This window comes from Hetaerina americana, unplaced genomic scaffold (assembly GCF_022747635.1).
Source record: "Hetaerina americana unplaced genomic scaffold, ioHetAmer1.1.p SCAF_6, whole genome shotgun sequence".
Taxonomy (NCBI): Eukaryota; Metazoa; Arthropoda; class Insecta; order Odonata; family Calopterygidae; genus Hetaerina; species Hetaerina americana.
In genome coordinates, this window is record NW_027287205.1 from 92,431,098 (window position 1) to 92,444,982 (window position 13,885).

At 41.8% G+C, this 13,885-nt stretch overlaps 1 protein-coding gene across 4 annotated transcripts in view; it reads right to left on the reverse strand.

The window, feature by feature from the left end:
• LOC139694942 (uncharacterized) overlaps positions 1 to 13,885 on the reverse strand; it is a 164,808-nt gene that overhangs the window by 6,465 nt on the left and 144,458 nt on the right. For all 4 annotated transcript variants that reach the window (XM_071593461.1, XM_071593462.1, XM_071593463.1 and 1 more), the window contains exon 3: positions 935 to 1,020. In XM_071593461.1, coding sequence (XP_071449562.1) covers positions 935 to 1,020 — 86 coding nt within the window. The remainder of the gene's footprint in view (positions 1 to 934; positions 1,021 to 13,885) is intronic.

Sequence of the window (13,885 nt, forward strand, 5' to 3'; positions counted from 1 at the left end):
ATGTTCCCACTAGGTCTTCTATCCTTCGATCCTAGTCTTCTCTTTGGCAAAACGTTCATTAATACTTCCTTTTTTACTCTAGTGAATGCCTTCTCAAAATCCACAAAGCATGGAAATACATCCTGGTTGTCTACTTCCTTCTCAGTACTGACCTCCATGATCCCATGGAATTCATTGCTTGCACACCTTCCCTTTCTAAATCCAAAAACCTTCTCCTAAGTGGTCAGTTACTCTTTTCTCCACCCTTCTGCTGATGATACTAAGATGCTATATTTGAAATCAAATGCATTGTCCTCGCATACTTCTGCTTTTCCCTTTTTAGAGATAGTTATCAATACTGATTTAACCAAGTTTTCCCACCGTATTCCCTCCTCATTAATTTTATAAATGAGCTAGTCCTTTCCACCCTATTTTCCTTAATTGGTGAGAAGTTCTCAATGGATGTTATCTATTCCCAAGGACTTGTTTGATTTCATTTTCTTTAATGCTCTTTTCATCCCACTGTCAAGATTTCCTGGCCCTAAACCATCCTTATTGCTATCATATTCCGTCTCTATGTCCAATCTCACTGGCCTACTGTCTTCTTCATGAAGTTCCTCAATATATTCTCTCCATCTGGTCACCACCTCTCCATCAATCAATGCTTCACCAGGTGTTTCTCTGATAGCGTAAACTGATTTCCCTTAGTCAATCCTGACAGTTCCTTCAGCTTTCAGCATAGCGTGCCCATTATAGTTTCTTGCCTCAGTTTTTTTCATGGCCGGTGATAAAATCTTTTGCCAGTCATACCGAAGGTTTCATTCTTTTGAGCATAACAGATGCATTTTTTTCAAAATGTCTTCTAGTTCTCATCAAATTTTCATTTTCCGATGGTACCTTTGAGTAATGAAATATCTCAGGCAAAACCAACCTTTCATTATAATTTTCCACTTACCAGTTAAAAAAACCGGAATTGAAATGAAGAATCCACCAACAGCACAAACTCTGGTGATGGAGGATTTTTGCAGGTACTTATTTGTCCTGAAAATGAAGATGATATTTTGAGAATAAGGATATATTTATTTCTTATTAATAGGAATTTTCATTTTTAGAATGAGAAAATGCATTCCAAGGAGGTATTTATAATAACGTAAATGTAAGAAATATGACAGTGAAAAACGTTTTCCTTCACCAGGATTCAAGCCCAGATCCCTTGACTTTCAGCTGAGTGATTTGGAAAGTTAAGCTACAGAGGTGCCCTCTAAATGTGTTATTCTTCAACATTGTAAAGAAAAAGATTTTCTGACAAATTATGGCAACATACTGGTACAATTCATATAATTTCAAAAGAAATGTGGTGATGCATGTTGCACCAAATTCAACAAGATTAGAGCCAATTATTTAACTGATTGGTGTTAATCATAAATTTCTTGCATTCAAGAATTTTAATCTTTAGGGCTAATTTAATCTTGCTCTATACACCCATGGCATTTTATACTTGCCTTATGAATTTATTTCTGGAACAGAATCATTACTCATTGTGAAATACTGGAATAGAACCAAAGGCCCATTGTGAAATGTTTGTTAAATAATGTAAGGATGCCTAAACTTTGACAAAGAGGAGAGAGTTGATGCCAGGGGCACTATGCAAAGACATGAAGAAAGCATTAGTGAAAACTTTAATCTTGAGTGTAGTTTCATGTGGTTTGGATACTTCATCTTTGAGTCAAGAGGTAATCCACAGTTTGGAGGCTTGCAAGATTGGAGAAGAATGGAAATTAAGTGAAATGGCTGGGAAGGTGAACGAATAAAGGCTGAGGTGAGAAGGCAGATGGTTGTGGGGAGAAATTCATGCATGTAGGAAAGGTGACTTGCGGGGATGATTATATCGAGGGGAAATAGAAATGCTGAGGAGTTTGAACCGTACAGAGAAAGAAGGGGAGAATGCACTATGTTATACACGGATTGAAGGTAGGTGAGAGGGGTCATGTGTTGTTAAGCATTGTTATTTTAATGCGTAGGGGGGAGGGGTGTTGAAAGGGTGTTTGGTGTCTAGCCAAGCAGAGCTGACAAGTGCAGCAGTCCATCTGGGTCCTTCAAAACCTTGCTTTGACCTGCAGACTAGTGATTTTTATAATTATACAATGGTGCATCAAGATTATGGTTCTCTAGTTCACAGCACTCACTGAAATATTATAAGTCCATGATATACAGATTAAGAGATAAAAGTTAGCAAAATTTTAAAGCTAAAACCTAGTAACAAAGTGGCACATAGCCCCTGAGAATGGTATCCGGGTGATGAGAGGCCATTGGATGTCCAAAACTCATTCCACAAGCATATTTCTCGAGTCAGTCACTCTGAATATTTGAGTAATTATCTGGGGCGTTGAGTGCAGACTGCATGCAATGAAATATGGTTAACCATTTTAAATACGGTCCTTTCTTAACTAGGTGGCTAAGGATTCCACCTTGCTATGCTTTTCTTCTGATTTCCCACATTCAAAGCTATATGGTTGCAGTCTGCAAAGTGATCCCATGATCTAATATGGAATGAGTCCCCACCAATGACATCAACAGAGATTCAACAATGATATATTCTTACCTATTAAGTCTAAATTTATGGCCAGTTCATGGATGCCACAGAACCCGGTAATAATATCATGAAACTTGATTGGTCAAAATTTGATATGGAAAAAAATGTGTGCATGTGTAAAATATATAGTATGTGCGAGTGTCCTTTTATGTGTTTTACATATATGTATATATATTTATTTATATTTATGTTTATATATATATATATATATATATATATATATATATATATATATATATATATATATATATATACACCATAAACATAGTAATCAACCCGAAGGTCGGTTTGGCTGGTGATGGTATAGTTCACCCAGTACTAAGCCCGACGGCGTGTGAAATTCACACATCAGGGTAGGGGGGCCAGTTCCTTTCCCTGTGCCAGTTATGGTTTCCCAGGAGGACCTGGTACCCGAAAAATCACATGACTTGGGTGGAGCTGCAGGTGCCCAGAGAGCCTTGCCCGGGAATCGAACCCGGGGCCCTCCGGTCCAATGCTCTACCCCCTGGACTACTGCGACCCAATAAATATATATATATTGATTATACAGAAACACTTACACGAGCAGTATAATATTTGGACAGCACAATAGAACACAAATAAAATAGTAACACTTAAAAGGACACTCACATTGTAAATTGTTTCAGCTTTCGGCCTTCTTCAAGTAAGACTGAACATTTTCTGGAGAGCGGTTAGGGGTCTGGGCAGGGGAGGGGAGGTGAGGTGCAGGGAATGATGGGAGGGAAATTGAAGATGGTGGTTAAGGGTGGGAATTTTGAAAGATCGGAAAGCTATTATATACGCAGATTCTCGCGTTCTCACCTCTATGGTGGTGGCTGAATCAGGTAGGGATTCTAGGATGCTGAGAGCAAAACATTGGTCGAATGAAAGGTTGTGGGAATTGGCGTGTGAAGAGATAGGAAGAGAAGAGAGTGAGGCAGATTTGCAGGAGTATCGATGATTATTCATGAGAATGATTAAGGGGGTAATGCATTCGCCTATGTAAAAGGAAGTGCAATGTTTGCATGACAAAAGATCAATAATGTTTTTTGGGAGGCAATTAGCATGGGAACGAGGTGAGGGGGCAATGAGGGGATTTAGGGAGAGGGGAGTAGATCTAATAAGTAGACAAGTTTTACATCGGGGGCAGTTGCAAGTAGGGGAGATATTAGGAAATTTGTTGTGGGGGGGCGCCAAAGGGTTGGTGGATCTCAGGAGGATTTTGAGATTGGCGGGTCGTCTGTATGCGAGAGATGGGCATTGGGGTAGTAAGGATGAGGTCGCGTCATTGTCATATAAAATGAGAAACAGTCCTTCAAGGAAGGTTTTCAGTCTGCGTGATCTGGGGAAATAGGTGGTGCAAAGGTTGAGTCCTGCGTCAGATCTGGGCTTGTTTATGTGTGGAGTGTGTGGTCGGGTGGAGCGGTGGATTTTATTTTGTAGGGCCTTTTCTGGGTATCTGTGTTTGAGGAGTGCAAGATGTAGATTGTCAAGGTATTTGTTGAGAGTGGTTGTGGTGTTGCAAATTTGGTGTCTGCGGATAGAGAGAGAGTTAGGAATTGAGCGTTTGGTGTGTTGAGGATGACAGCTCGTGTGATGTAGGCATTGCTGATGGTTAGTGGCTTTGATGTGTACTGAAGTGGTGAATGTTTTGTGTTAAAGTGAGATGTCTGTGTCAAGAAAGGTGATGGTGGAGTCTGAAATGGAAGAGGTGAATTTAACAGTGAAAGATGAATTTAAGGCCGATAAGAAATTATTGAGATACTCAGAGCCATGTGTCCAGAGAATAAAAATGTCATCTATGTAGTGAACCCAGAAAAAAGGTTGAAAGGGTAGCTGTGACAGAAAAGTCTCTTCAAGATTGTCCATGAAGATATTGGCGTATGATGGTGCCATCCTCGTTCCCATCACTTTGCCTTTGGTCTGTAGGTAAAAACAATTTTGGAAAGAGAATGCATTTTTAGTTAGGATGAAAGTGGCAAGATTGAGGAGAAATTCCGTCGAGGGGCGCTGAGGTAGGGGGTATGTGGAAAGATAATGCCGGAGGGAGGATAAGCCTTCTGCATGGGGAAGAGGTATAAAGTGAGGTGAAGTCGATGGTGGCCATAAGTAGGTTGGGTGTGGAGGGAATAGAGACAGAATTTAGATGGTTGAGGAAGTGATATGTGTCATATATATAGATATATGTGTGTGTGTGTGTGGGTCGCAGGAAGTCCAGGGCAAAGAGCATTGGGCTGCTGACCAGAGGGTCCCGGGTTCGATTCCTGGGCAAGGCACTCTGGGCACCTGCAGCTCCACCCAAGCTATGTCTCTTTCAGGCTCCAGATCTTCCTGGGAAACCATAACCGGTAGAGGAAAAGGAGCTGGCCCCCCTTATTACCCTGCTAATGTGTGAATTTCACATGCCTGAGGAAGCCGTTGATGCAATCAAAGACCATGTTTTGGAGGTATCTCAATTGGAGCGGAAAATATGTTATGAAAATTGGATCGAGCACATGCTAAAGTGTATTGATTATCACGGAGAAAACTTTGAAAAACAATGAAGCCATTTTCAACATTTCTAACGCTCTCCCCCAAGAGAGCCAGACTTGGGGGAGAGCGTTATTCGCAGATTTTGGACGAATGTGACTAGGACCAGTTTTGGTGAGAGACCAGAGAGATTCGGTGATCATGGATGGACAGTGAATGTGGAAGAGAGCTTTTAGGGTGCAATGGGTGACAATTGGTGTAGCGGATATATATCATATGAGATATATCATGTGTGCATTGAGAAAGCAACCAATGCGATCCAGAAGAGATAAAAGGTAGCATTTAAATGAATGGAGAAAGATTAAGTGCGCTATGATCAAATATATATGCAGAAAAGGAAGACGACCAGATATATAATACTGGCCACTCTGGAGGATGGGGTAAGAAAAGCACATCCTCAAGATTACAGGATTAAAATTAAGGTGATATTTTGCAGTCAAAGTACAAACAATTATCTCCAAGTAAGCCTAGGAAGAGATGTGTTGGAACAATTGGAAGTGTTTTCCCATTTAGGCAGCAGGATCCATAGCAATAGGAGAAGCAAGTGCCGAGAGTAATTATTTACAGCATAGACATAAGAAAGTAATTCCTTTAAACCCATGTATGCATTGCTCTTTTTTTACAGATGTGAGGTGTCAACATAAAAATCAGCAGGGAAAAGATCATTGAAGGTGATGGACGGAGATGGAGCCATGCACAAATGGTGAATAAAATGAAATTCATACACCGTGGCATAGATTGGGGAGGAGTGGGTGAAAAGAGAAGCTTGAGGAGGGAAATTGAAACAATAATAAGAGATAAACTAATGGCAGACATTCCTGGGCACGACTGCTCACTAAAGACCATAACCAAAGGAAAAATAGAGGGGAGGAAGAACAAGGCTAAAATAATATACGTAAATGATGGGAGATGTCAGTCCAAGTTCAGTCAGGCATACGTATATCTCGTATGTATGAGGGTGCATAAAGATCAGAGGGCAATAGGCTAGTCTGGAGGGCTAGTAAAACCCAGTCCTTGCATTGATAATGTAATGCCTCCTATTGTGTTTATCTGACCACACTATATGATATTCTAAATTTTCTAAGATTTCATGATACTCTAAAATTTGTCATAGAGCAGGAATACATCCACTGAATAAAAGCACTGAATTTCGGTAGCTAACTGGGTTCCCCTTATTACCCTGATGATGCGTGAATTTCACACGACGTATTGGGTTTAGTACTCGGTGAACGCTGTCATCACCTACCAAACTGACCTTCGGGTTGATCATGGTGTTCATGGTTTATTGTGTAATTTAAACCTCGTGGAGACCAGCCCATTGACCAATACATAAATCATAGTTATGCCGTCCGTGAGTGCAATCCTGTCGATTGGCACAACGTTCGATTTCTGACGAGGGTACTTGGTACAAATCCAGAAAACTCCTCTCATTTCACCCCCGCCTTCACCAATCTCTGTTTTCTGGCTCCCAGTGCGAACCCAAATTTGACTTGGACTGCGATTCAAGCCTGGACACTTCCATGCTGGACTGCTTTCATCAGAATGAAATAAGGACAATTTGCACTTTTCCACAGTTTATTTGACGTATGACGCGTTTCAACTCACAGAGTCATCATCAGGTACAAGACAAACTAAATAGTAAGGAGACCTTATTTATATGTACAGAAGATGTGGTTGGGGAGGGAGAGTCGTGTAGGGGAGAGGAGGAGGGGGGGGAGGAGAGGCGGAGAGGTTATAAAGAGCGAAAAATGGGGGGTTAATGACAGGAAAAACCGCAAAGTGGGGGACAAGGGGCTGGAGTATCGGGAGCGGGTTGTTGTATAGCAGGGGGTTAAAGGCTTAAGGACATAGGGAAGGAATTATCAGTAGGAGATAGTGGGGGGGGGAAGATGGGTTAAACAGGTAACTTTCTGGGAAGCAGAGCCCACTGCTGGTTTTAGTGGAAGGGATGAGCCACGTGCTGCGAGGGGGGGAAGGGGGGGGAATGCACTAGTTAATTCTTGGAAAATATGATGACCGGTGGTAGTGGGCAGTGAGAGACCCTGACAGGGGGGGGGAGAGAGGAGAAGGTAGGAGGGTGAAGTCATGAAAGAGGAGGGGCAGTAGGACTTTGATTCTATGATGATGACTCTGTGAGTTGAAACGCGTCGTACGTCAAATAAACTGTGGAAAAGTGCAAATTGTCCTTATTTCATTCTGATGAAAGCAGTCCAGCATGGAAGTGGTCCAGAAACGGTAAGAAACATGACGTCTCCGCGCCACGATCATGCAAGAATTCACCCCACCCCACTATCTACATCGTCCACAACTTCATGGCACCTTTCAAGGCGCCACTAGGACGTGCATGGTGGGAGATGAATAAAACCCGAAACATACAACATCAGGATTACTCATCGCTTAGGGCTAGTTACCAACAGAAAAGACGAATAGCGATATTATTGGCACGGTTGCCACTACGGTATGCACTACGGTGTCTTCGGATAAAATACGTCTCCACGCATATGAGAAGGCGTGCTAGTTGGTAAAACAATAAAACAAGGCTCAAATAAAATATTGACCATGCACTTCGCTACTTCAAAATATCTGTTTAGGAAACATTGTATCCCGAGCGCAGTCGTTAACAGTTGTGCTTCTTCGTTATCGTTCGTGAGCAAAATGGAATGTTACACCAGTTTATTCCACGGTTGAAATTCATTAGCTAATTTTTATGCTATTCCTAAAGTATTATGATGGGGAGGATTGTATTATTTATTTTATGGTGCTATTAGTGGGTCACGGTAGTCCAGGGTCAGAGTGTTGGACTACTGACCGGAGGGCCCAGGTTCGATTCGCAAGCCTCTCTGGGCACCTGCAGAACCACCCAAGCTAAGGGATTTTTCGGGCACCAGATCATCCTGGGAAACAATAACCGGCAGAGGGAAAGGAACTGGCCCCCCTCATTAATACCCTGCTAATGTCTGAATTACGCACACGCCGTCGGGCTCAGAGTACTGGGTGAACTGTATCATCACATACTAAACCGAGCTTAGGGTTGATTACTGTTATTATGGTTTTAAGACTATATTAACATATTCAATCATTATCATAGGCAACAATTGCAAAAGAGACCTGCTTAGTATTTACGTAATTGATTTAATCTGTAATGTAGCCACACACCCGCCCCAGGCTACAACCTTGACGTGGTGGAAGGGCTTGTGCGTTCCGATGGCCCCCAGAGCTGTGCTGCCGGGAGTAATGATAATTGCTCCTGGTAGGGTCACCCATGCCAGATAGGTCGAAGGTTAGGAGCCAGACGAAAGGTAGTCCACATCTGTTCCTCAGTGAGGCGGCTGCAATGACGTCTGACCCCAGTGGGGCGGCAAGTAAGTGATGGTGTCACGTTAAAAACACCATTGACGAAGGCAACGGGAAACCACCTCAATTATCATTCCCAAGATAAAAATGATGGACTATACAGAGATTTTGAGTCCTGGCAACTACGGGGCTCGGCCCAATCGGCCGTGTGTCGTGCCCGGCAGCGGGGGAGGCAAGGCTTCCGCGGTCGTCATCCCACGAAACCCTTGCAAGGGAAAACCAGCAGCAGCAGGACAGAAGATGCAGAAGAAGACCACATTATAATAGGAACGTGGAATGTTAGGACAATGATGACGATAGGGAGACTGGAGAATATTAACCGACAGATGAAAAGGGGAAAAATAGATAGTTTAGGTCTATGCGAGGTGAGACGGAAAGATAGCGGGGATTACTGGAGTGAAAATGCCAGGTGACTCAGGAAGATATCAGCTAGATTATATCCTTGTTACACAGGTTTAGGAATAGTGTGATAAATTCCCACAGCTCCCCGGGAGCGGATGCGGACTCAGACCACAATTTAGTTGTTATGAAATGTGGCGTACGTTTCAAAAAGATAAGGCAGGGGCGGCGAGTCTGAAAATGGAATGTAGAAGCATTAAATGGGTTGAAAAGGAAGGAATACAAACAGGCGGTAGATATAATCATGGAGGATGGCAAAGGGCTTAGTACTATCGAAGAAAAATGGGAAATGACCAAGAAAGGGTTATCGAAAGCCGCAAAAGACACTATTGGAACCGTTAACGCTAAAAGTACTAGGAAACCATGCATCCCGGATGAGATGATTACAAAGATGGATGAGCGGCGAAAATGGAAGAATGTAAACACAGAGTTATGCAAAATGAAGTACAAAGAATTAAACAATAAACTGAGATGGACAACAAATAAAGCAAAATAAGCTTGGTTGAAGACGCAGTGCGAGGATATGGAAAGTCTAGAGGAAGGGTGAAATCGGTGCGCTGTACAGCGAAGTTAAATCTTTATCGGGAAGTAAGAAAGGGAGATCTATGCTAACAGTTAGAGATAAGGTGGGTAAGGTAATAGTTGACAAAGGAAAGATTCAAGAGAGATGGAAGGAATATATAGAAGAACTGTATAGTAAAGAACTTAGACCATCAAAGTTAGACATAGAAAAGGAATATGACGTAGAGGAAGAAAGCTTAGGTCCAGGTATGCTCGACGACGAGATAGTAAGGGCATTAAGGGAGATGAAACTAAATAAGGCCATGGGGGGTGGATAACATTCCCGTGGAACTTTTAAAATGCTTAGGAAAATGTGGGAGGAAGAGGCTATATGGGCTGATCCGTGGTATTTACGAGGAGGGAATCTGGCCGGAAGACTTTGTAAGATCAGTTTTAGTTCCTATTCCGAAAAAGGTAAAGACCACGTCATGTGAGGACTATAGGACAATTAGTTTGATATCCCACGCAGCTAAAGTTGTACTCAGGATCATAAGGAAAAGGATAGAGAGTAGGGCAAATGATTACATAGGAGATGTAACATCCAACATCCCTATCCTGTTCCTTTCCTTTCTTCTTTTGCCCAACATTCCACCCTCTATCACAGTCTTCAACATCCCACTGCCGGTCAACACCCCCTTCATCCACTTTTCCTGCCTCCATAGGATTGCTCCCAACAAACCCCTCTCTTCGCCCACCATACCAAGTACTTCCTCATTTGTTTTCTTCTCTGTCCATTTCACCTTCTCCATTCTTCTCCACACCCAAATTTCAAAAGCCTCCAGTCTACGTCTATCCTCCTGCTTCAATGACCACGTTTCCGCGCCGTACATAGCTACGCTCCATATCAAAGTTTTTACGAGTCCTTTCTTAACATCCTTACTCAAAGTCCCCGTCATCAACTCCCTCCTCCTTGTGAAAGCCTCTTTGCCTAGCGCAATCCTTCTCCTTACGTCCCTACAACATTGACCGTGTTGGCCCAAAACACGTCCGAGATATTAAACTGTTCTACCTGCTCTAGTTTTTGCCCTCCTATTTTAATGTTAAGCTTGGCCTTTTTCTTTCTAGAAAATCGCATAACCTTTGTTTTATTAATATTGATTCTCATCCCATACCTGTCGCACTGAATTTCCAATTTACTCAGCAATGCTTGCAGCCCCTTGGCTGACTGACAAACTAAAGCTTGGTCATCAGCAAACCTAACTGATTTTACGAATTCCCCGCCCACTTTCATTCCTACCTCGAGTTCTTCCCATGCCTCTTTGATCATTTCCTCTGCATACAGGTTGAACAGCAACAATGACAATGAGCAACCCTGCCTTTCACCTCTTCCTTAAACTGCCCATCCGGAATCCCCGTTCCCCACTCGCACCTGAGCAGTCTGAGACATGTACAGGTTGCGGATTAGCCTCCTTTCCCTCCAATCTCTTCCTATTTTCTGCAGAATACTCATTAGTTTTTCCCAATTCACTCTATCAAACGCTTTTTCGAAATCTACGAAACAGGCAAATACCTCCTGGTTGTGTTCTATATTCCTCTCGATTAATAATCTCATTACTGCAATTGCATCACGCGTGCCTCTCCCCTTCCTAAACCCACACTGATCATCCCCGAAATAAGCATTCATAGTCATCCCCTGAATAATCATTTATAGTCATCCCCTAAATAATCACTCTATGCTTTTGCTGATGATCCTGAGAACAACTATTGCTGCATGGGAAATGAAATTTACTGTTCTGTAGTCCTCACAAAATGTAGCCTTTATCTTTTTCGGAATAGGGACTAGCAATGATCTCACAAAGTCTTCCGGCCAGATTCCTCCCTCATATGAGTAGATCCTACGAATCAGTCCACATTGACTCTTCCTCCCTCATTTTCCTAAACATTTCAGTCGTTCTGCAGGAATGTTATCCACCCCCACGGCCTTATTTGTTGTTATCTCCATTGAAGCCCTTTCTATCACATCGTGGAGTATGCCTGGACCTTAACTATCTTCATCTACGTCATTTTATCTTTCTCTGTCTACGCTTGTTGGCTTAAGTTCTTTTCTGTACAGTTCTTCTATTTGTTCTATTTTTGGACAAAGAGCGATTCCCTCCCAAACGCCAACGGCATTGGGAACACCGAAATGGAATGCGTAGAATCAATTATATACCTAGGCATCACCCTCACCCATGATCTCTCCTGGGTGAAGTACATACGGGGAATATGTGGTCAAGCTAACAAAAATTAGGATTTATTAGAAGAGTACTTGGTAAATGTGATGAAAAGGTCAAAGAGAAATAATATATAATTGGATCCTCACGAAGTTGGATTAATTTCCGAATTGGATCGCGTGCAGCGTAGAGGAGCTAGATTTGTAAATTGTTCTTATGAAAAACTTAGTAGCGTATCCAAAATATTAGAGCAGCTAGGCTGGGAATCATTTAATGGAGCGAAGGTTGAATTGCAGATTAAATCTCCTCCATAAATTGGAAGGAGCAATAATTAAATCGCATAAATTGGGAAGAGCATCTATAGCAATAGTTGTGAAAATTGATTAATACCCCCATCGTACTACGGTAGGAGAGATCATGTCAATAAATTTTAAGAGATTAAGCATGGAAGAGATAGATTTAAGATGACATTTTCCCGCGAACGATAAGGGATCAGAATAGCATTGCCCTAGGAGGGAAAGGTGTTTTGGGCCAAGGGCAGTGTGGTGTGAAATCACCCCCTGCCACACACTCTAGCGGTGGCTTGTAGGATACTACATCAATAAACAATATATATATATATATATTGTGTGTATATATATATATATATATATATATATATATATATATATACACACACATATATATATATATATTAATGGCAACAATAAATGCACTAAATGATTTGAATAATTATTGATGGAGTACATTTATGAAAGTGCTACTTATTATGCATGATAAAAATAAAGACAGGTTGTTATTCAGTTAGTATTTTTTATGTCCTGTACGTCATACGTCAGCTGGTCAGAATATCATGTGTGAGTGAATATTTGATTGCAAGAACGAAGCGTCCCTCGTTCTCCCCTTTCAATATTTCATCGACCCTGCATCGAACGAAGCCCAGGGCCACGAGTACTCTTGAAATCAGTCCTGAATGCAGTGTAACACTCTCAGATTCGCATGCCTTGGGCACGCCTTGTGCCATTTTATTGGCTGTGGCATTATGCTACGATATGTTATGCGATGATACGATGACCCGTAAACTGCTTCGAGAATTTTGCACCCATTGGAACTACCAAATTTCTCCCTTCCGTCACAGCCCTGTCAACAACCCATTCCACCCAGCAGAATTTCCTCCGCGCTTTATCTCTGCCCTCTTTGGTTTAAAATCAGCTACTGCCTCTCTTTTTCAGCACAACATTTAACACTTGGTCGATCGCCGTCTTCTCCTTGTCCAACTTACTGCCTCTATCTCTCTCCATCCCCACTTCTCATAGTTCACCTAGTTCTCAGACCTCACTCCATGTAGAGGCCAGTTTTCGGATGCATACCACAGTTTGTCGAAGACATTCAGAAAATGAATGAGAGTACACACTGAGTTTGTAACATTCAATCCATTTATGTAAGTGTATCCATTATTGATGATTTAAGAGGCGTTAAGTATTTAAAAAAATGTGTTTTAAGTTTTTTAAACATGATTTATGTGAATAACTAGCCACAAATGAACGTTTAGGCAGTGTAAGCTTGGCTTTGGCTAATCCAATGCAATAGATTTGTACTGCATACAGTTTATGCACGTTCAATTTCAAAAGTTACCAGCTGGTCCATCGCCGCATCAAATAAAAATAACCTAAACGTCCCACAGTAGATGCATGTGTGGATGGCTTAGAGCAAGTAGCTTTAAACTAACAAACAGTGGAAGTGAATGCTCGGGACCGTGGTTTTATTACTCCACAATGATTCTCTTTCGCAAAAGCTCAATAGTAGTAAGCGGGTGTTGATTAGCACCACCTCAGACAATCAGCCCATAGTTGAATTTGGATTGCTACCAGGGTCAACAAAATTACCTTATGTTGCCAAGGAGTCGGAATAACGTGAACCATTTTGGAAATATTACATTTTTGGTGAGCAATGTCTTAAAACCTGAGACACCGTATTGAAGTGCTTCTTTTGATTTATTCTTTACATAATCATCAAAGTCCTTGCACACTTCTACCCTATCAATAAACGGGCAGGAACAACGTAATTTTGGGCCACCGATATTATGATTCACCATTAGATCCACGCTCGTATACAATTGCTGCACAGGCCATTCATCAGTAATTTAGTCTATTCCCCCAATATTAAACTCTTGCAGTCAAAACTATGCTCCAAGTTCACAAAACTCAATATTGATTCATTTTTTCAATTGTTGTCATGCAGTTAAAGCATAAATCATTTCTATCAAGAGTTGATACATATACTTGGACGCAAAAAAAATGGGCTAAAGAAGCGCGGT